The 22864-nt window shown below is 41.4% G+C and overlaps 2 protein-coding genes across 3 annotated transcripts in view; both read left to right on the top strand.

Annotated features, from left to right (window-relative positions):
• Nucleotides 1–3191: 3191 nt before the first annotated feature.
• Nucleotides 3192–10245, top strand: LOC125234774. Of its 2 annotated transcripts, XM_048141171.1 has the most exons (4): nt 3192–6277; nt 6433–9335; nt 9413–9617; nt 9946–10245. In XM_048141171.1, the coding sequence occupies exons 1-2, from the start codon at nt 3329–3331 to the stop codon at nt 6436–6438; spliced, it is 2955 nt and encodes a 984-aa protein (XP_047997128.1). In that variant the 5' UTR covers nt 3192–3328; the 3' UTR covers nt 6439–9335; nt 9413–9617; nt 9946–10245. The 2 variants fall into 2 exon arrangements, with proteins under 2 accessions (XP_047997128.1, XP_047997127.1); XM_048141170.1 differs by having other exon boundaries at nt 3192–9335.
• The window catches only part of LOC125234942 (transcriptional regulator ATRX homolog), a 23373-nt gene continuing 9488 nt past the window's right edge, over nt 8980–22864 (top strand). The window contains exons 1-6 of the mRNA XM_048141365.1: nt 8980–9084; nt 9429–9617; nt 9946–10251; nt 16166–16261; nt 22081–22218; nt 22565–22705. Coding sequence (XP_047997322.1) covers nt 8980–9084; nt 9429–9617; nt 9946–10251; nt 16166–16261; nt 22081–22218; nt 22565–22705 — 975 coding nt within the window. The remainder of the gene's footprint in view (nt 9085–9428; nt 9618–9945; nt 10252–16165; nt 16262–22080; nt 22219–22564; nt 22706–22864) is intronic.

Genomic DNA, 22864 nt, shown 5'->3' with positions numbered 1-22864 from the left:
TTCAACTTCTTCATTATCAAAAAATTCTTCATTCCCATCATAAAATACTTCATTATTTTCTTCTTCTTCAATTGTTTCTATTTCATTGTCTTTTGTTTTATCTTCATTTGTTTCGCCTTCATTTATTTCACCTTCATTTGTTTCGCCATCATTTATTTCGCCTTCATTTGTTTCGATTTCATTTGTTTCATCTTCTTTTGTTTCATCTTCTTTTGTTTCACCTTCTTTTGTTTCACCTTCTTTTGTTTCATCTTCTTTTGTTTCATCTTCTTTTGTTTCATCTTTTGTTTCATCTTCACTTGTTTCGCTTCCTAATCTTCTTAAATGAATAACACCTTCTCGAACATTCTCTGCATTTCTACTTCTTACTTTTCTTTTTAACACATCACCTTCTCGACTCTTCTCTATATTACTACTTCCTCCAACTCTTCTTGATGAACCTCCTTCTCGACCTTCATTACTGTTGACTCTTCTGACCTGATTTTCTTCCTGCCTGTTTATTTGATCTTCATTTTGTGTTGTGCCTTCTCTAACTGTCTCTTCAGTTTCTTCGTCGATTGTCCAAAGACCTCTAATACTTTCATCATTTTCTTCATTTGTATATATACCTTGCTCATCTTCATTTATTCTTACATCCCTCGCTCTTACAATTGCTTTTGTTTCATCCACCCATATTTTGTAACCATTCCTGATATAGCCAATCAGGATTCCCTTTTTGCATCTGACATCTAGCTTTCGTACACCAGAGTTTATTTTATAATAAGTTGTTGAACCAAAACGTCTTACATGTGATACATCAGGTTTGATGCCAAACCACATCTCTGCTGGAGTTTTGTCTTTGCCTTCGGTAGGACTTCTATTGATTAAGAAACTTGCAGTTATAAGAGCTTCACCCCATAGATAATTTGGAACTCGACCATCGAATATTAATGCTCTCGTTCGTTCTAACAAGGTTCTATTCAATCGCTCTGCTTTTCCATTTAATTGAGGAGTGTAGGGTATTGTTAGATCCATAATTATGCCCTTAGAGCTGCACCAAGACATTAGGTTATTGTTCGAGTATTCTTTTCCGTTGTCGCATCTGATTTTCCTAACTTTTGTATTGAAATAGTTCTCCGCTAAAGTCACAAACTGTTTTATTTTATCAAAGGCTTCACTTTTAAAAGTAATTAAGTAGACAACACAAAAATGTGTAAAGTCATCCAAAAAAGTAATAAAATATTTTTTATTATCCCAAGTGGGAATTTCTATCGGACCGCAAATGTCCGTATGGATAATTTCTAAAGGAAATTTTGCTTTAATTCTATTATTTTTGAAAGGTTTTCTAGTCATTTTTGCTTTAATGCATATTTCACAAAAGTTTTCTTTATGTTCCCCCCAATTTTGATACCGTTCACCAGTTTAGCTAGACGCGGCACATCCGATACGTGACCTAGCCGACGATGCCAAATATCGGCGTTCTCAGAAAGCAAACCTCGCGAACAGTGTTAGCAGAAAATTCTGTTTCATAAAGACCGTTTCTAGTTTTATATCCCGTAAGAATAATGCGATTATATTTCTTTACAGTTACCTTGTTTCCAACGAAGAGTACAGAAGCTGCATGATCAGTGATTGAACTTACAGATATCAGGTTTCTAGAAATTGCAGGAACATGTAGTACATCTTCCAGTTCAAAACCATTTGTTTTTACTGTACCTATGGCTTGTGCGACGAGGTTCTCTGCATTAGCACATCTTATTTCTACATTTACATTTTCTGTGGAGTTAATGACATCATTATTATAGAACATGTGAGAGGATGCACCCGAATCAATAATGGCTCTAATACTAGTTGTATGCTTCTGTTGTTCACTCACCAGACTAAAAGTGCGACAAAATTTTTCAATGTGTCCCTTCCTGTTACATTTCCTACATACCTTTGTAGAAAAACATTCACTGGAAGTGTGGCCACTTTTATTGCATATTGTGCATTTTTTATTATTACAGAATCTCGCAATATGCCCTCGTTGGTTGCAATTAAAACAAATTCTTTCATTGCTTTTCATTGCTTCCTCTGTTTGGTTATTTATATCTGAATTGACTACTATTGAATAATTATTTTCAACAAGCTTAAGTTCTTTTTGAATTCGTTCGATCAAAGTATGTATGGTTTGGTCAGACTTCGGAGTTACCTCCCATACAGTCCTGAAGTAATTTAATGTTGAAGGTAAAATGGTCAAAATCTTTTGTATAAGCATGTCATCATTTATTTTATTTGCGGTAGATTCTAGTTCAAAACACATATTTTGCAATTTGCTAATATCTTGAAGTATATCTCCAGTAAATTTGTAGTTATAAAATTCTATAACTCTGAGGTGACTGTCTTTTTCCACTTTGTAATTGAAGACAATATCTAATTTTTCAAAAATATCCTTTGTGGTTGAGCAATTAATCACATAATGTAAAATATTTTCATCTATTGAATTTAAAATATAGTATTTAGCTTTTGCGTCTTTACCTTTATCATCGGCTCCAATTCCTTTTGCATCCAGAAATAATTTAGCTAGTTTTCTCCAATTAGAATAATTCGTATTTAATTTCAAAGTCTTTATGTTGTCCTTGCTGTCCATGATGTAGTTTACTTACGGTTTTTCTTTAACTATGATGTTACTCTCGTTGCTAAGGTTATGTTGTCAACAACTGTGGTTGCTAACGTTATTCTCGCCGTACGAAAGCTGACTAAATAATGCTGAAAAAATACAAACACTTCCTAGCTTTAAACACAATGTTCCTTAACGTCGCGTATGGGCCATAACCTGTGGTAATTCCCACAGGAGGTCCTTGGAACAATAGGAAGGCACTTTGGTTTATCCGAACGTTATTTATTTATAATTTATTGATATATATTTACACAAACATGTTTACATCATGATTCCTGTCAAAAGAGTGTCGTTTGAAAACTCAAAAGTCTGCACATAGACAACTGAGATTCCAAACTTAAAGTTGGTCAAGCATGAGTCGATTGCATATTCAACCTTCACAATAACAGTTCCTACGCGCGCCAATAGATGGCGCTTTCGCTATATTGGGAAACGGGACAATGACGTCATCTTTTTCGTGCATGCTGCCCGTAGTAACGAGTTATTAGACGTTATCACGTCAAAAAAACGCCTCTTACTCCGCGTACCGATACAATGCAATGGCGATGGCGATTCGAGTTTAGATTTTACTAAACGTACTTCTTTGTGTCTTACTGCGATTCTCTGTAATTTGCTCACCTTTTAGTTCATTGCTATGTGACAATTATTAATCGGAATTAATTACCATGTTTTGTGTAACAACCTTATAACATGTCTGAAGAAATGGACTCGAATGTAAACAACCTCTCCGCTACCGGAGAGGGTTTTGAGGTATCCCAATCAAGTTCCTTGTATTTAGAAAATAATAGTGTCCCCTCTCCCGGCAGAGAGTGCTCACAGCCTGCTGCCGTAGATGAGGCTGAATTAAGCGATATGTCTATAGAAAACGATCTCGTATCTTCCACCAACAACGAGGATCAATCGCAACTAAGTTACTGCAACTTGGATGTAGGCAGTGAAGTGAACATCAACGAAGATGAGCCGGACGACCCTAACACCACATTTGATCTTGGAAACGAGGCCAACTCTGAACCTAATAATTTACATGAAGAAGATTATGTGCAAGGACAAAGTAATGTAGTAAGTAACGATGTAGACAAGGACGTGGAAATGCCGGAAGACGACACCGTGGACGTAGAAACAGTGAGCAGCTCAGAAGTATGTCAGTCAGGAGGCTTGTCCCCGCCACCAGAAGGTTTACCTTCAACTCCTGTAGGTTCCTCTCCTTCAAAACAGGGTAGAGGAAGGGGCAGAGGCCGAGGAAGAGGACGGGGAAGAGGGAGAGGCCGAGGTAAGGGTAGAGGTAGGAAATCAGTACCATATAGCGATTCAACCTCTACTAACTATGACACAGACTTGAACAGTGATATTAGTGCAAATATAAGTTCAGAAACCTTACCCGAGAATACCCCACAATCCCCTAAGAACAATATTGATACAACTGAAACTGAGACAAATGGCTTACTTGCATCGCCAAGTCAGACTATAGACACTTCCACTGAACAAGTCCCTGTAACTAGAAAAAGAGGCAGGAGGAAGAGAGAGTCACCTGTTATAGGTGATACTTTTAGCTTGGAAAGTCCGGAAGCTGTAAGCCCAAAAATTTCTCGTCGAAGAGCTCCACCAGCTGTTAAAAACATGGAAAGCTCACAAAATCCAGTCGTTGAGAATCCAAGAGTTTCCCGTAGACGAGGTCGGCCAAGAAAAAATTCAAGTGTAAGTGATATTGCTGAAAACAAAACAACAGTCAATGGGAATTCTTTACCTGTCAATGCCAGTTCTGCTGAAATGAAAGACCTTAATAAAATGGTAGAAAATTTGTCTCAACTTGAAGACAAGTTGCGTAAATTACAAGATAATCTTTCAAATATAGAGAAGATAGAAGAAGATGATGATGATGATGAGGAAGACATGTGTTTAAGTCAGCTGAAAACATCAATTGATTGTGAAAAAGCATCTGAAACCAAAGACCTCATTTTGCAGGGGTTGCAAGAAATGCCTTCTTCACCATTGGCTGCACCTGAGACAGATTTAAATAATGGAATTATGGCAAGTGGCAGCACTATATCTGAGACAGTCACTCAGGCTGAGGTCATTAAAGACAATGAGGCTACCACAACAGAAAACAACATTGCATTGACAGAAAATGATACAACAGAAAATGCTACTACAGAAACTGTTACTATAGAAAATGCAACTCCAGAAAATGTCTCAGCAGAAAATGCCACAGCAGAGAATATAGACAGTGAAAATAAAAATAAGCCTATGGATAATAATGAATCACTTCTTGTTGAAGATACATCAAAGAGACCTAAGAGGAGAAATGCAAGGAAGACATTTAAATACAGAAATGATGATGATTCTGATGAAGATCCATTTGCTAATGTTGAGCTCTCAGATGATGATGAACCAAGGAGAAAAAAGAAAAGCGGCAGGTACAACTCGGATGATGAATACATACCAGGAAGAAAAGGTAGGACTAGCTCCATAGACTCCTCAGATAGTGCAGTCGGTGAGGCACTAGATGAGTTAGAAGAGCTGAAAATGACAAAAAAACGAGGAAAAAAGAAAAAAGAAATTCAAGTAGAAGAACAGAAAATGCCCCTAATTTCAGAAGTAGTTAGCCAGAGCCCTATGAATTCATCGAGTCGGAATTCAGTTGAAGATAAAAAAGAGCCTTGGAGGTTTTCTCCAGATACAGTTGAAGATTTGTGTGAGGTTACTGAAGTGCAACCACCTGATGAAATCAAACCTACAAAACCTCCACAGTCATCTAATGCTTGGGGTTCAAGTACAGAGTTTGAAAACTTCCTTGCAAAGAAAATACAGGGTACCAATTTGAAAATTAAAAAAGTACCTAAACATCTACCAAACTCATCACCAACTGTAGTAAAAATCCCCGTCTTAGAGGCAAGTGAAGTTAAGAAAAAAGTAGAAGCTTCTTCACAAACCAACAAAGTCCAGACAGAAACTATAAGTACTCAGACTAGTGGGCCTTGCACACTTTCAATGAAGACCAATGTTCCTTTAAATAGTGAACAATCAGAGAATGCATGCAATTTCCTTACTAGCATTGTGAAAACAACTTCAGAATTAGGAACCTTGATGACTCAAAAGTCTGATGATTTTATACAAAAGAAAATAAACACTGCTAATGTGGTTGACACTTTTAAGATTGACTATTGTGTCAAGAAATCATTTTTACTACTGAAGCTTGCCAAACATAATATTATGCAAATGGAAGAAGACTTATCCAACCAATATGAAAAGTTTCTACAAGAAAACAACCTATCATCATACAGAGAACAAGAGAAGAAATTGGAACCTACATCTAAGAAGGAAAAACAAGATAGTGATAGTGACTGTGAAATAGTTGGGGAAACTAAGCCCTCAACACAGCCCCAAAAGGTTGTAGTAAAACAAGAAAGTAAACCCAAATTCAACCCGAAGACAGTATTTCTAAATAAAGAACTATCCATCAAAATTGCTAAAAAACCAACTGAAGAAGTGAAGAGTAATAAAAATCTAAATATCAAAGGCAGACACACTGTGTGGATCAGTGATTCAGTGATGGTAAAGAAAGTAAAGGGCTCGCAGTCTTTTTTAGCCCAGGACAGCCGAAATAAAAAACCACCTGATAATAAGATTACTGAACAAATGGTAAGTGATTTTTTTGAGGATTATTACCGCCAGAAGGCATTATTTGCGTGTGCTCCATTTGTATCCACGGAATGGTCTAACTGGCGGCACAACAGTTACGTCTGCCAATATTTTACTGTTGAACCTGATAATCTTACAAATGGTAATATTTCTAGAACTGAGGAGATATTCACGGACAATGACAATAACCCTAGTGTGAGTGAAAGTGGCAATGAACTTAGTGAGAAAATAAAATGTGAAGTTAGCAAATTGTCCAACCCAACAACACTATTATCAATTTGCTTGAAGAATCTGCATGAACACTTTTTTCCGGAACCCAGTGATGTGAATAACATCAGTCCTGAATACACAAACAATAATAATTCAGCTTTGGTTTATCAGCCAAAAACGCTATTTTCTTCATGCTGTGAACATTTGAAGAAAATTCAGCAACATCTGAAGACACAAAGTAAGTTGTCAGCAAACTCTCCAGTGCTTGTAACACAAAATATACCTGCTTCAGAAGTTTCTGAAAGTTCAGATGAAGATGAAGACAACTCGGAAGAGAACATTAGTTTTGAAAATGCTTTAGAATTTCTATCCCAGCCTATCCCTTCTTTATTTTCTTTGTGCTGTGAACATTTGAAAAAAAATCAGCAACATTTGAAGACACAAAGTAAGTTGTCAGTAAACTCTCCAGTACCTTCTTCAGAAGTTTCTGAAAGTTCAGATGAAGATGAAGACAACATAGAAGAGAACATTAGTTTTGAAAATGCTTCAGAATTTCTTTCCCAGCCTATCCCTTCTTTGAAAGCATTGTGTTTTTCAAAAATAATCGAACTTGACTTTATAAATACTGTCATATCTAATAGTGAAATTGATGAAACTGAATATTGTGAAAGTGACTTTTCGTGTGAAGAATATAGCCAAGTAAATTCTCTGTTGACTTTATGTGTCCAAGTAATCCAAAAAAATCAAATAATTTTAAAGCCTATTAAACAAAGTGATTTTTGTATTAAGGACACTTTATCATTTAGATCTCCAAATTCTTTGAAGCATATTTCTTTTAAATGTGTAAGAAGTTTACTAAACAAATGTGTTAAAATTGACACTGATAAGATACAAAAAGGGATTGTATCAGTTTTGACTCCCTACAAAGTGAAAAAGCTAGCCAATATATGCTTTGAAATTGTATGTAAATTGTATGAAGCTGATGATTCTCAAGTAACTGAAACTGCTGAGGCCCCACCGATAGCATTAACTATAAATGCTGTAAATACACTCTCAGAAGAAGCATTCCTTAATATTGATGAAAATACAAATGAAGAAAATAATTCAGATTATTATGAAGATGATGGTGGCACTTTTTATGAGGATGAATCCATGGAACCCAATTACAATGAAGATGAAGATGCCAATCAAAGGAAAAATGAAAATTGGCTATCTAAAGTACAGTTAAAAGAACTTTTGTCTTGTGCTATACCTAACAAACAGAAAAATGGTTCAAAATCAGTTTCAGAAAATGAAAATAATCATGTAGCAGCCGAGAATTATCCTCTTATTGCGAATATTAAAACAGAACCAGGTTTAGAGGAGGCACCTGCTATTGCTGAGAACTTAGTTCCATTTATTAAAACTGAACCAGATAATTATGTTGATCAAATGACTATCATACCAGAAAGTGTTGTTACAAAAACTGAATCTTTTGATAATGTTGATCCATTACCTGTTGGTCGAGAACCAATTCAGAGACAAAATAGTGCTAGTTTTGACGAAGAAAATTTCGAGAATTTTGTAAGATCTAATAAAATGATACATGCTATTAATACTTATGAAAATGAGAATGAAGAAGCATTTAGTCAAAGTGCATTGCGAGTCCGCAGACAGCATGAACCTGATTCCGATAATGAAAATGACACGAGTATGAGTTTACTTATACCACACACATTCGAGGCTCTCACTGTTGAAACAGCTAAAGGAAGCCTCCTGGAAAACAGCGAGAGTGACAGTGAAAATGTTGGTAAAAAGATCAAACGAAAACCTGGTAGACGTAAAACAAAGAAACCTGAGCCACCTAAACAAGCCAAAGAAGTACCTGCAAAGGAAAGTAAAGAAGTACCCACAAAAGACGTCCAGCCGAAAGAGAACAAAGAGGCACCGTCTAAAGACAAACCGGTTGCTGTTAATGAACTAGCCATGCTAACTAGACGAATGCGAGAACGAATTAGGCAAGAAGAGAAAAAAGGCGAGTTATCAGACTCTGATTCTGAAAATGTAGCACAAACCTCAAAACAAGAAAAGGAAACAAAGAAAGAAACGAGACGTACACGATTGGCGGCTAAAAATAATAAGCCGGTAGATGATGAGATACAGTGCAATAATGTAGATTCGACAGAGCAAATAAGAGATACTACTGCTAATAAATCAAAGGAAGAAAGTGGTAAAAATCTCAGTGAAGATAATAAATTCACTGGATTTACTGCGGTTGATCAAAATGAAATCTCTACTTATCATAAATATGTTAAATATGTCTATGACCAAATTTTACCAAAAGTAAATGAAGATACTGAAACGAAAACTACAGACAATAAATCAAACAAAGATGAAACAACAAAGGAGACTGAAATTTCAAAGAAAATGATAAATTAAAAAATAGTGGAAAAGAGACAGAAGAGATAATAAGTTCACAGGAACCAATAGAACTTTTAGAATGCACACCTACAATGCCAATGTTTGAAGAAGAAGATGAGGAAGCTAAACCTAATCGGAAACCTACCACTAAATCACCAGGCAAGAAGAAAGAAGCCAAACACTCTAAAGAAGAACCAGTAAAAAAAGACAAAGATGATACTAAGCATGATAATAATGCAAAAAAAGAACTACTTGTCAAAGAAACTACGAACGAATTATACACTGAACACAATGGATGGAAATGTTATCCGATTCTCAGTAGCGATACAAAACTGTATGAACAACTCCCCATTATTCCCCTGGAGAAATTACCAGAATCATTTGTTCAGACATATTTTGAATATCAGGAAATAGCGACAAAAAGCAAAGATGACGAAGAAATTGATAGGTAAAATCAAATCACAAATATTTTACTTAGTTACTTGGTTTTGATTGGCACTTTTTTTAAACTTTTGTTTATTTCAGATTAATAAATCTTCAGTCTTTGAATAGATTATCTAGTGTGAAGAAACCTAGAGTTCGGAAAGAAAAAGTAGGAGGCGAAGAACAGGAAAAGTCTCCTCAAGATGATGATGAACGATCGGAAACTCCTGCAGATCCAGGACATTACAATGAGTTGTCTCCTTCTGAAGATGAGGCTGATCACTATGAGGACGATTTTACTGCACCAGTAAGCATCTTTGAATGTTACTTTGAATGTTGGAAATACTTTTGCATGTTAAATTGTATCTTGTTTTTTAATGCATGTTAATTATAAGATGTAATGTTTTGAAAAGATGTGGCCCGCCGAGTTTCTTGCCGGTCCCATAGTGGATACCCCCCTCCAACTGAGGGGGGACTGAAATCTTCTCGAGGCTGAGGCGTAGGGTTAGAGCCGGCGTAGCTTTATTTGACGTTCATATGCGCATTGTAATATGGCTACTTGGAAAATAAAATATTTCATTTCATTGAAAACATTTGCTAGTAAGCTTTTTCATTTAATAATACCTTTATTTCAGGGCCCCGATGCAACGGAAAATAATCTGGCAAAGAATTCTCTCATGAATGATGATGATGATGAAGACGACACACCGCTATCTCAGAGAAAAATTAAAAAAGAAGTAGATACCGGCGCCACTTACAAAAAGAAGAGGCCTGGCCCGAAATCCAAAACAGTTGATATAAAACAGGAACATCCAGATTCATTAATGCTCACTGCAGACAAGATGATGAATAAGGAGCTGACTCTGTTGCACGCACCAGTTGTTTTAGACAATGAAAATGCTAAAACACCTGTTAAAGGTCCTGTCTCCAGAAATAAACCGGTATGTAGACTTAAATTTATCTGAGCTGTATGCCTAGCACATGATTGCCGCGGGAGTATGTCGCCGCGAGATAGGTCATACGTCTTCTTCTAACTGTATTAATGACATAAGGACGGGTAGTCTATCTCGCGGCGACATACTCTCGCGGCAATCATGTGCTAACCCTGCTGACATATCTATCGGCTAAATTTTAATTTTTTTTATTGCTCTTGCTTTCCAGAGTGTTAATATGATAGGCTTAGACACTATAAATACTATATTATTTGTGCCGTTTGTATATCCGAGGTCTTATATAGAGAGAGTACGTCGTAGACGTCGCATCGGACCGATAGATGGCGCCATCGTTCGTTGTAAGTCGCTCCGGCGTCACACCGCCGCGATGTTGGTAGTCCCGTTTTCCCCACCTGCAACATAAGGCTCCTACGCGCCCCGGCCCGCCACCAGCCACCCACATTGTTTCGTCGAACGCCGAAGTGACCGGTTGTCGCGTATTCCGTTCGAACATTTTTACAGCATGGTGTCTCGAAATTAATCTTTTAGTTTCTATTTCCTTGTTACTCCTGGTCAAACCAGAGTTATTCGTGTTTTTATTTAAAAAGTGGCTTATAACGTTTCGGAATTATGAAATTTTTCAATTTCAATTTTCACCGTCAATTCTTTCTTCCCTTTTAATTTACGCTCGTTCTTCTTGAATAATGAGATATATTATGCCTCGCTAGCGATCATTATTCGTCTTTCGGGGTTCTCACGATAGAAATGAACGAGCGGTGCTTTATGATTCTACCCACTTTTTCGTAAGAAAGTTCCATGCTGCAAAAATCGTTACCGTTAATCAGTTTTCTTTTTAAACTATTCGCATTTCCGAGACTAAAGTAGGAAGTGTTATCCGCGTATTAAAAGTTTCGCGCGAGAATATAAGCGGTAACGTAGGTAAGTTGCTCCGCCGGGGACCACGTGCTCCGGGGACCACGTGCTTCGCGACCGCGGGCTGCGCGACCTGCGGGCTGCGGCGGCGGCGGCGGCGGCGGAGGGCGCGGTGGAGGAATACCGCGCTCCAAGGAGGTTTGAATTTCTCCGACGAATGGGTGAGCACATGTTCGGTTTCCGATTCGGTGCGGAGGCCCCAAGCCACGTGTCGGCGCCGGAACTTACTGTAGCGCTGCGATAGCGCCACTGACCGCGGCAGTGTTGTCCGCCGCGTCGGCGCCGCCGAAGTTGCGTAGAAGTTGCCTCCTCGTTAACGATGGCCATCTCTGCGGTGCCGCCGAACAACGTTGTGGCCGCCACATAGGCGTCGCGTGCGACGCTGTAAGTATGTCTGCTGCTGCCCCGACGCGAGCGCCGCGCCGTTAGTGATCTGTCGTCAATATGCAGGCTACCAGCGCGGCCACCTTCTGCCCCCGCCACAACGCCGCGAGCCTGCTGAAGCTGTCCACCAATATCGCTGGCCGCCACGCTTATGCTGGCGCCTCGATGGTGATGCAGAGCGTTCGTCTGCCGTGACAACGCCGCGATCCTGCTGAAGCTGTCCACCAGTATCGCTGGCCGCCACGCTTATGCTGGCGCCTCGATGGTGATGCAGAGCGTGCGTCTGCCTTGACAACGCCGAGAGCCTGCTGAAGCTGTCCACCAATATCGCTGGCCGCCACGCTTATGCTGGCGCCTCGATGGTGATGCAGAGCGTTCGTCTGCCATGACAACGCCGCGATCCTGCTGAAGCTGTCCACCAGTATCGCTGGCCGCCACGCTTATGCTGGCGCCTCGATGGTGATGCAGAGCGTGCGTCTGCCTTGACAACGCCGCGAGCCTGCTGAAGCTGTCCACCAATATCGCTGGCCGCCACGCTTATGCTGGCGCCTCGATGGTGATGCAGAGCGTTCGTCTGCCGTGACAACGCCGCGATCCTGCTGACTGTCCACCAGTATCGCTGGCCGCCACGGTTATGCTGGCGCCTCGATGGTAATGCAGAGCGTGCGTCAGCCCTGACAACGCCGCGATCCTGCTGTAGCTGTCCACCAGTATCGCTGGCCGCCACGCTTATGCTGGCGCCTCGATGGTGATGCAGCGAGCTCATCTGCCGTGACAACGCCGCGATCCTGCTGAAGCTGTCCACCAGTATCGCTGGCCGCCACGCTTATGCTGGCGCCTCGAAGGTGATGCAGCGCGCTCATCTGCCGTGAAAACGCCGCGACCCTGCTGAAGCTGTCCACCAGTATCGCTGGCCGCCACGCTTATGCTGGCGCCTCGATGGTGATGCAGAGCGTTCGTCTGCCGTGACAAGCCTCAGTGGTGATGCGGAGCGTAATACTGTTAACCGCTGCACAGGCGTCGCAATCCTTCTGCTGCGTCTGCCGTGACATCGCCGCAAGCTACTTGAAGTTTTCCACCGGTGTCGTCGGCCGACACGCTGATGCTGGCGCCTTGATGTCGCCTCGATCGCACGAGGTAAGATTGCAGACGCGGCGACCTTCATCGCGCCACCGAGCGCAATACTGCGGCTGCCGCGAAGGCGTCGCTAATTTTCCTGCCGCGTTTGCCGTGACGACGCCGCGAACTCTGTTGATGCTGTTCACCGATGTAGCTGACTGTCATGCTGGCGCCGGTGCCTCCCGCGCTGACGGCGGCGACCTCGAGAGGGCCACCGAGCACGATACTGCGTGACGCGACAGGGGCATCGAAGACGCCTTTCGAGCTGACGACGGCCGTCTCAATCTCACCGCCGAACGTAACATCGTCTGCTGCAGTGACAAGCTGGTAAGATTGCTGATGTGGTCCCTTGGTACTGCTAGCCGCCACGCTGATAACGCCCGTCGCGCCTAAGATGTCACGCTCACCGCGAGCACTGTCTTCCCCTACAATGGTGCCACGACCATATCCGGGCTCCGTCTGCTACGGTATCGTTGCAGACTCTGTTGCTGACCAGGCTGATACTGCCCTCCAATGTGACGCCGGGCGCCGCTATCAGCTGACATCCCGTACACTATGGTATCCACTCTTCTCTTTCCAGTTCCCGTGAAGTACTTCGACAGTATTTACACTCTATTTTGACCAATGACTCCTCCGTCGCCGAAGTGAGAACAGATAAATTCTAAAGATGCTACGTCCTATCGTGGCTTGGCCACCCATAGTTGAACGAGGTAAGACGTCAATAACCGGACGAGGAGCCGCACTGCTGCGAGGGTGTCCTGACGATGTTCGCGAGCTATCTAATCGGAGAGGCGCCTCGCGAGACGACCCTGTGATTCCTGTACGTCGCTCATTGTGTAGGTCAAAGACATCGTAAAGGTTTGCGGAATTAAAAAAAAAAAAAACTCTTTCAGAATGTCCAGATCTGAATTCGAGCCAGCGTGCTGCATCCTGAGCGTGCGTCTGTTTACCGGGCGGACACCAAAACCGATCGGTAATCTGGCCGCGGGGGTTCCAAGTACACGACGATTTCCCGGAGGCTTGTGGCGCCCCCTGTCCATTCGAGAGATTAACTTATTCGCCGAGCCTCTAATAAACAAATTGGGAAAAATAAACCCGCTTCGCCTTAGTGAACTTGAGATTCCAGCTCAAAGCGAAAGGGGCCAGGAACTCAGGAGGACTTCAGTAGTTATCATCTGGCTCGACTATACTGAATTAATATAGAGCTTGATTCAATCGTAGAACCTGATTTCATCAATTTCACAACTTTCGTAGTCTACAGAGGGAGGTTGGTTTCCAGCATTACCTCGTACAGCTGCCGATAGCTGTAGGCCAATCGCTCCTGTTTTGCTTGCATTTGCAGCCCGATAAGACCTTAAATAATCGGAATATTGTACAAAGCGGTTACGAGTAACTACGACAGTAACTGCTGACTCCAACAGACTGTCGTACGAGGTCAGTATGCACCCCCTGGGAGCCAAGTAAGTGACCTTCGGTGACCTCGCCTTCTTCTGCTTCGCCCGTCATCGTACCTCTTCGTCTGCGAGAGCCCTGCATTACGCCGTACAACGGTACGTATTAAGCCTCCGCCACACATAAAGCGCATTCCGCTTCGCTAACGCTACGCTATCAGCGCGCTGAATGCGCGCGCATTCCGCTCGCGTCCCGCGCGCGTTGCGCTCGCAATCCGCGCTCGTTAGTTCCCGCTAGTGCCCACTGGGCGCAACGCCAGCGTTTGTGCGGTGCACCGCCATTATTGCGCTCCGCCTACGCTCTCAAAGCGCGCATGTGTGGCGGTGTTTTAATTCACCCCTTGACCTGCTACCACGACGTGTTCAGCAACCACCAGCGATGCGACACGGACGTCACCTCTCAGTCTACACTGTCGACCTTCATTGCACGAAGTAGAAATCCGTCGCATCGGGTTTTGGATTAGGTAATGGATTACCCTAAGAGTCAATGACTGACTTGAAGAAATCGACTGATACCTCCGTCCAGTGTAGTAGCAATCGACAGCGCTCGTACTTTTCATCTTCTAGGCTAGTTTTACCGAGCGATCAGTATCCTCAAATGCCCTCACTAAAAAGAGTTCAGAGTTCAGGAGTCTCGCTTGTAACCGCGCTCGCTTGACGCGAAATAGTCTGATCGAAAATACCAGTATCGTAACAAATAGCCCTCGGGCGCGTGAGTGATGACCTTTTTCTGTGTTTGATATGGACGTAAGACGTTGGACTTTAAATAGTCATATCAAAGCTAATATTGATTTAGATAATTTTTACGAAGGGTTGACAAAAGCAGTATCAATTACGTTACCCTGCTACAGTACAGATAGTTACACTACTTTTACAGTTAATTTCCACACTTTGTGTCTGAAATTGGGTTTATAATAACCTGATAAAATAACGTGTCTGTTAATAATAAAAGTGTATCTAAGGTTTTTGTATCTTGTTCAAGTCAGCCTCGCCTACAATGTATAATAATGTCATTTCTCTAACTATTCGCTGACTAAAGCTAAACGTCATCACGAAAATCTCTTTAGGCGTTTCTGGCACCGAGATATTCGCGGATCGAAGGCGATTTCGACTGATACATCTGTCAAATCGGTTCAACAACCGATTCACTTATTCTTCTATGCTATGCCAATAGGGCTACCAAAGGCTTGCGCGCCAGCTGACTCGCCACCAGGAGATAATAAACAGGTCTCTATATAAGACCTCGGATATACAAACGGCACAAATAATATAAAAATTTTACCTTCCAATAAAATTGTTATTATTTTGCCTGGTATATCCGAGGTCTGAGTGATGCCTTCCTGGTAGGCTTAATATACCGTCGGCACTTCTCCTCAACAATGAGGGTGGCTGGTGGCGGGCCGGGGCGCGTAGGAGCCTTATGTTGCAGGTGGGGAAAACGGGACTACCAACATCGCGGCGGTGTGACGCCGGAGCGACTTACAACGAACGATGGCGCCATCTATCGGTCCGATGCGACGTCTACGACGTACTCTCTCTATATAAGACCTCGGATATACCAGGCAAAATAATAACAATTTTATTGGAAGGTAAAATTTTTATAAGTTCAGTTTATTATGAAGAAAATAGTTACAATGAAATTCCGCAACATGGCGAGTAGTCATATATTTCTTGTCAGGGTTTATGCACTTTGGCTTTACGTAAAGCCGCAGTTTTGTCTTTAAGTGAACACCTCTCTCCGCCAACTCTTGATTTTTACGGCTTATTTGGGATAACAATTATCCGTCATCCATACTAATATAATAAATGGGAAAGTGTGTGTCTGTTTGTTTGTCCGTCTTACACGACAAAACGGAGCGACGAATTGACGTGATTTTTTGGGTGGAGAATTGGAGATAGTTGAAGGGATGGAGAGTGACATAGGCTACTTTCTGCCTCTTTCTAACGCGAGCGAAGCCGCGGGAAAAAGCTAGTATTATATAATTTACATATCCCGAACGAAATCCAGTTTAATATTTCATTCACTTTTGTTTTAGGTCATTGATAAGAAATCCCTGGCCCGAAGTACTGTGATAGCTAACATGGAGGAATTCGAGAGAAAAAGAAGACTGAGCATGAAACAGAAACAACTAGTAAGTAAAATAACTAATAGGCTAATTTACATGTCTCGTGTGGGATGCAACTTGTGTCAGCACTTACGCTGCATCCCATTTGAGGCAGACTACAAGTTGTGCTGGCTCAGCGGCGGAGTCCGCGGCAAAGTCTAAGCACACAAAGTACTCCGCGCTGGAAACCGCTTATGACGTTGTGCCGGTGGCAATTGAGACAGCGGGGCCTTGGGGTTCAGAGGCTCGCTCCTTTTTCAGGGAATTAGGGCGTCGTTTGCGGGAGAGGGGCTGCGATCCTCGTTCTGGGTCGTATCTGGTCCAACAGGTCTCCACTGCAGTTCAGCGGGGAAATGCGGCGGGTATAATGGGGACGTTTGAGCGGGTCACTATCAAGTTTATCTTATCGCTAAACGACTATTTCGGCTAGATGTCAGAAAATGTAAATATACAGTCAGCATAAAGTCAATTCAGCTGGGATGACTTGAAAGTAGAAAATTCAATTCAATTCAATTCAATATTTATTGATAAAACTATAATTTTACACGTCATAATAAAAACAATACATTACAATAATTATTGGTACATGAGTTACAATTCTTACACATTTACTAATCTATTGTTAATTTGTGTGTCCACCAGTGTCATGCAAGGCTTGTATACCTTAAATTTGGAAGAATTCGTTCAACGAATAGTAGGCAGCTGAGACTAGGTGTTTTTTAAGTTTAACCACAAACGCGTTATTGCTGTTCGCGTTTTTTATGTCTTGAGGGATTTGGTTGTAAATTTTCGGGCCCATTGTGTGTAGACATTTTTTAGATTTCGCTAACCGTGTGCGGGGTGGGCGAAGTTCGTTACGGTGCCTGAGGTTGTATTTAGGTTCCGTAGTATTATTCTGGAACTGTTCAATGTTTCTTCTTACTTGTTTAGCTACCTCAAGAATATAAAGGCCGGGTAATGTCAGTATTTTATTACTTTTGAACAGGTCTTTAGCTGGGTGATCCCATTTTACCCCAGCAATGACACGAATAGCACGCTTTTGTAATAAAAATACTCTTTCGCGCTCCGCGGCCGCACCCCATAGGTCTATTCCATACGTTAATAATGAATGGAAGTAGCCGAAGTAGGCCATTCTCACATTCTCGGGATATAGGCTTGGGCGCAACCTTGTGAGTGCAAAGCAAGCAGCAGCAAGTCGGTCACACAGAGAATCAATATGTGGTCCCCATGTAAGGCCCGAGTCGAAAGTAAGGCCTAGGTATTTTACTTGGTCCACTTGCGGCACTTTCAGACCGTTACATGTAATGTTGAGGGTATGTTCTCTGATGCCTCTGAGGCCAAAATGTATGATATTTGTTTTTTCGATGTTGAGGGACATGCCGTTCGCCGCGAACCACGCTGCGACCTGCTGCATTACTCTGCCTAGTTTTACACTTAGCTGGTCGTGGGTTTCGGCTGCAACAATTACACAGCCGTCATCGGCGAAAAGGACGAACTCTGCTTCGTTTGATGCTTCGGAGAAGTCATTCATAAGAATAATAAATAGGTTATTTCCTATTGTTGAGCCTTGGGGAACAGCACAGTCTCCCAGATCGAGTAGTTCTGACCGTTTCCCCATGACTGAAGTTAGTTGTTTTCGTCCTTGGAGGAACGATGCGATCATATGATGTAGGCTGCCGGTTACACCGTAGTGGTCTAGTTTGGCTAAGATAAGCGGATGGTGCACGAGTTCGAAGGCACGAGAAAGGTCACAGAATATGGCTGCAACGTGTCGCTTAGCATCCAAGTGATTCATTACCCTTGTGTGGACGTCCCGGGCTGCGTCGATAGTTGAGCGTCCTGGCTGGTAAGCATATTGTTGTTTGTTCAAAAGGTTGTTATTATTAAAATGAGACATAAGTACATCGCTTAAAACGCGTTCAAATATTTTTGAAAATGTAGGGATCAGAGATATAGGTCTAAAATGCTTAATTTTGTCCATGTCCCCTTTACCTTTATAAATCGGCTGAACTTTTACATTTTTTAGTGTACTGGGATAAATACCACAGTTAAAACAATTATTAAATAGGTCACACAGTACACTAAAAAGGAACTGCGGCGCTATATCAAGAATGTTAGTATTCATGTCATTAATATCCTGCGAATATTTTCGTTTAATTTTTTGTACTGCATTTATTACCTGTTGCAACGAACACGCTGCAGTGTTGATAATGTGTGCGTGTCTTTCAATGTACATACTTAGATAACCCAGTGCGGTCGGGATGTTCGTGTGTGCCATTACACTCTTGTTTGCGTTGACATAGAACCGGTTTAGTTCCGTTGCTGTCGCCGCCGCGCGCTGTTCGTCTGTATGACCAGCTGATTTACTAATCAGAATGTCGAGTGCATCTCGTTTTCTATCGCACCTACCGGTCTCAGAGGCTATTAGTCGCCATGAAGTCTGGCATACATTTTTACTGTTAGTGATTGCATTGTTTACGTAGTCCCTGCGTGCCTTACTTAGTTCGTTGACGAACTTGTTCTCAATTAAAATTAAGTTGCTATTATCATAGTTCGCGCTTGAGAGCTGATTAGATAACATTTGCATTTTAGCTTGGCGCATTTGTTTTCTAGCATCTAACACGTGTTCGTTAAGCCAAGTTTTAGACACATTTTTAACTGGATATTTTTTTAAAGGAAAGTGTATATTGTAGAAATGAATAACAACATTTAATACCGAGTCAAATATTTTACTAGGGCACATTGATTTATGTAGTAAAGTGTCCCAATTATATAGTGATACATTACGTTTAAAGTCATGAATATTTGTATTGGAAAATAGTCTTTTCCACATGACACTGTTGGATTGGAGTATCTTATTAACTTCTACCGATACATACGTACATAGGTGATCAGATACAAACATATTTTTAGGCTTCACACAAGTAACTTCGTTTACGGGTATGTTGGTGTAGGCATGGTCGATGCATGTTTGAGTCGTTTTGCAAATTCTGGTTGGAAATCTGACTAAAGCTCTCATACCTACAGATTTAAAAAAATCAAATAAAGCTTTCTTTTCAGTAGAATTAGTTAACAAGTCGATATTAAAGTCGCCTAGGATTAGTACTTTATGTTGTTTAAATATTTGAAAGTTGAGAATTTGCTGTAATAATATGATAAAAGAGTTAAAGTCATTATCTTCGCCAGAATTATTAGGTGGCTTATATATACACATAACAATCAAGTCTAGACCAACATACTCTGTTGCGCACGCTTCTAAGTTCATTTCTTTGCTCAGATTAGCTATTTCTGGACGTTCCAATGTGAGTAGCGAAGACTTGGAGTATATACACACTCCGCCGCCGTTCCTCGAGGACCTGCAGAAGCTCGCGCTGAGTTTCCAATCCATGATGGTTACAGCCTCCAGGTCCTTTTTTGTTAGCCAATGTTCTGATAGACAGATAACGTCAATATTGTCGTCAAGTTGTAGTTCGCATTCAAGCTTAAAGGTTTTGTTTTTTAATCTATTAATGTTTTGATGTATCACGGTGAAGTTGTATGTTTGTACTGCGTGTTGAGTTTTATGTGGGCCACTTGAATGCAAGTTACGGGTCGGACTGCTTGCGTTGTTTTCCAGACAGAAAGGGCCTCCATGGCGATACACAAATATTTACAGGCCAAGCCGAGCTCTTCAAAAATGCATCGTAAACCGATGATGGGATTCCTATTTTAAAGGAGCTGTAGGTATCGTGTTTAGATTGTATCAATTCGACTGTGTAATCGTGCGTGTCGTGGATAGATTTTAAATAAGCAATTATGTCGTCAGGTTGCGTGGTGGTTTTGAAATAACAGGCATGCAGGTGCCTGACTTGTTCAATTCCTTCCAAGTTCGCGTGTCTTGCAGTCCCTTTTATGGTTTTGGACGTTTTTGCATGCCGGTTTATTATCGTAGGTTGGTTTTCTTTGTTATTTAAGGTCTCGCTTTGTTGTGATATCGTCGCGTTATTCATGTTGTCGGGGTAGAAGTCGTGCGGTTGGTTATTACTGGGGGTATTCTGTTGCAATTGCGTATCGCTAACGGTTGACGCAGGAGTGCTGGGGGAGCATACTGATGGGAGTGATGGCACACTAGTTGTCTTTGGCGTTGTTTGTTGACTTGGGATACCTTTATGTTGCAGAACGGCTAGCTTTTTCTTGGTGTCTCTAGCGGCGGCTCTTGTTTGCCTTTTTGATTCATCAGTGCTGAGTGGTTTACCGGTATTGGCTGACGTAGTGTTGGATACGGCCGCCGCATAGTTAACTTTCAAATCCGACTTCACTATTTGGGATTGAGTCACTGCGTTTGGCACGATTGTTTGGGTAGATTGAGACGGGATGGCGGTTTTTAAGTAACATATTTCACTGCGTAATTCACTGATTATAAGATTTAATGATTCGATTTTCGTTTTAAGTGGAAGTATTGCATCCTTTACTGCTTTCGTAATCTCTTCTATGTTCAATCGCGACATTTTTAGTGCACTACTCTAGACAGATGACAGCGCGAGCGTGCGAACGCTGCTAACCGTGCGAGTGTGGGAGCGAGACTTTGAACGGTCAACCAAATTGTGTTCTAGGTCACCCTGGAACCCTATCTTATTGACACCCTGCTTTATTTGGCTTAGAAGTCGCTTTGAAGTTTACTGTGAAAAGGTTCTACGTTGGCATGTGCTGTTGTTAGTGATGTGCCGATGAGAATATCTCGTTTCTGAGAATTCCTGATATTTTTAGACATTTTCCAACTTTCTCGAGAACATTCTCTCAGACTAGCAAAAATAGTGCACTATCTATGTATTTAAAAGTGCTCGGTAATTCCCGGAAATTTTTGAGAACGTTTCCGATAGATTTCTCGAGAACGTCACATCACCAGGTTGTAAAACTTTACGTGTTATGCTATAACTATAACAGATTGAGTTTTGAATGATTCACGGTTATTTTCATTAGACTTATATTGACCGGGATATAGACCGTGATTACCTTTTTGATTTTTGTCTAGTTGTATTTTAACGCCGAGTGTAGAATTGAAAAACGAGCAAGTGAAAGGATTCTATAGTTGAACCACGAGCGAAGCGAGTGGTTCGAGAATAGAATCCTGAACTTGCGAGTTTTTTAACACACGAGAAGTAAATAGTTATTTGTTATACAAGGGGGCAAAGTTGTATTTTAACGCAGAGTGTGGAATTGAAAAACGAGCAAGTAAAAGGATTCTATAGTTGAACCACGAGCGAAGCGAGTGGTTCGAGAATAGAATCCTGAACTTGCGAGTTTTTTAACACACGAGAAGTAAAATACATTTGCACCCGAGTGTAACACAAAACTTTTCCCCTCACTATAGTGAGGAAACTACAACGCAAAAAATGCGTTTATCACTGCTTCCAGTAGTTCCACAGGTGGTAAATCGTCTTTATTACTAGATTCACCTATTTTTATCAATTTTAAAGCAGTTAATTTGACTTTATTCAAGGTCAAATTACTTTACCCACTAGTGGATAAAATGCGTTTTTACCCGCTGGTATTAAAGGACAAAACACGTGTTTCCGAGCTAGTGAGGGGAAAATACATTTGCACCCGAGTGTAACACAAAACTCGCTCGCTACAACGCAAAAAATGCGTTTATCACTGCTTCCAGTAGTTCCACAGGTGGTAAATCATCTTTATTACTAGATTCACCTACTTTTATCAATTTTAAAGCAGTTAATATTACTTTATTCAAGGTCAAATTACTTTACCCACTAGTGGATAAAATGCGTTTTTACCCGCTGGTATTGAAGGACTAAACACGTGTTTCCGAGCTAGTGAGGGGAAAACTACATTATACACTTTATTTGCAGGAAGAGATACTAGGCTGCGAAGAGGGCGTGAATGTGATAGTGACCAATGACGAGGTTTGTCTGGAGTACGACTTCAATGTAGGCCAACCTGCCGTCACTGTGCACCCGTTCTTTACCAAAGTTATGAAAGCGCATCAGGTAAGATTACACTTATGTCCATATTCAACCACTGTAGGGTGAATCCACGTAAAAGTAACGTAAGTCACGACTTCATTGAGTGTTATTTGAACTACAGCTGCAAATGAAAGGATCTATGCATATATCGGGAAAGTAACACTTATTTATAGATAGATTATCACTTGAACTTGCATAGTGAATAAATGGAACATGTCATAAAATTGTGACTCATGTTACTCTTGCCACAGATTGACGCTATATACAGTCCAAAGGGTCTCATATTGTAGTGTAACATGCCACACTCACACATGTTTCCATTTTATAGCCTTAAAAACTTAACAAAATTTAATCTTGTTTTACTTTTCAGTACGAAGGCGTGAAATTCATGTGGGACGCGTGCTTCGAAAGCCTGGAGCGCGTGCAGTCAGGCCATCCGGGCGGCGGCTGTATACTGGCCCACTGCATGGGTCTAGGGAAGACTTTGCAAGTTCTAGCCCTTTTACACACAGTAAGTAACGTAATTTGTACTTCTGAGCTTCTAAGTCTTAGAATAAAGGTGCGACCACACCGCTGCTTAATAACGGTGACGGTACGGAATCGTATCCGTACCGATTTACCGCATGCAGATCGCTGCTTAAAATACGCAGAGGGTACGGAATCACAGTGA

This window comes from Leguminivora glycinivorella, chromosome 16 (assembly GCF_023078275.1).
Source record: "Leguminivora glycinivorella isolate SPB_JAAS2020 chromosome 16, LegGlyc_1.1, whole genome shotgun sequence".
Lineage (NCBI taxonomy): Eukaryota > Metazoa > Arthropoda > Insecta > Lepidoptera > Tortricidae > Leguminivora > Leguminivora glycinivorella.
The sequence above is the reverse complement of the archived record's forward strand: the minus strand, read 5'-3'. Positions and strand labels throughout refer to the sequence as shown.

Coding starts and splice junctions, on each gene's coding strand:
- LOC125234774 (XM_048141170.1), top strand. CDS start 3,329: ATGTCTGAAGAAATGGACTCGAATGTAAACAACCTCTCCGCTACCGGA.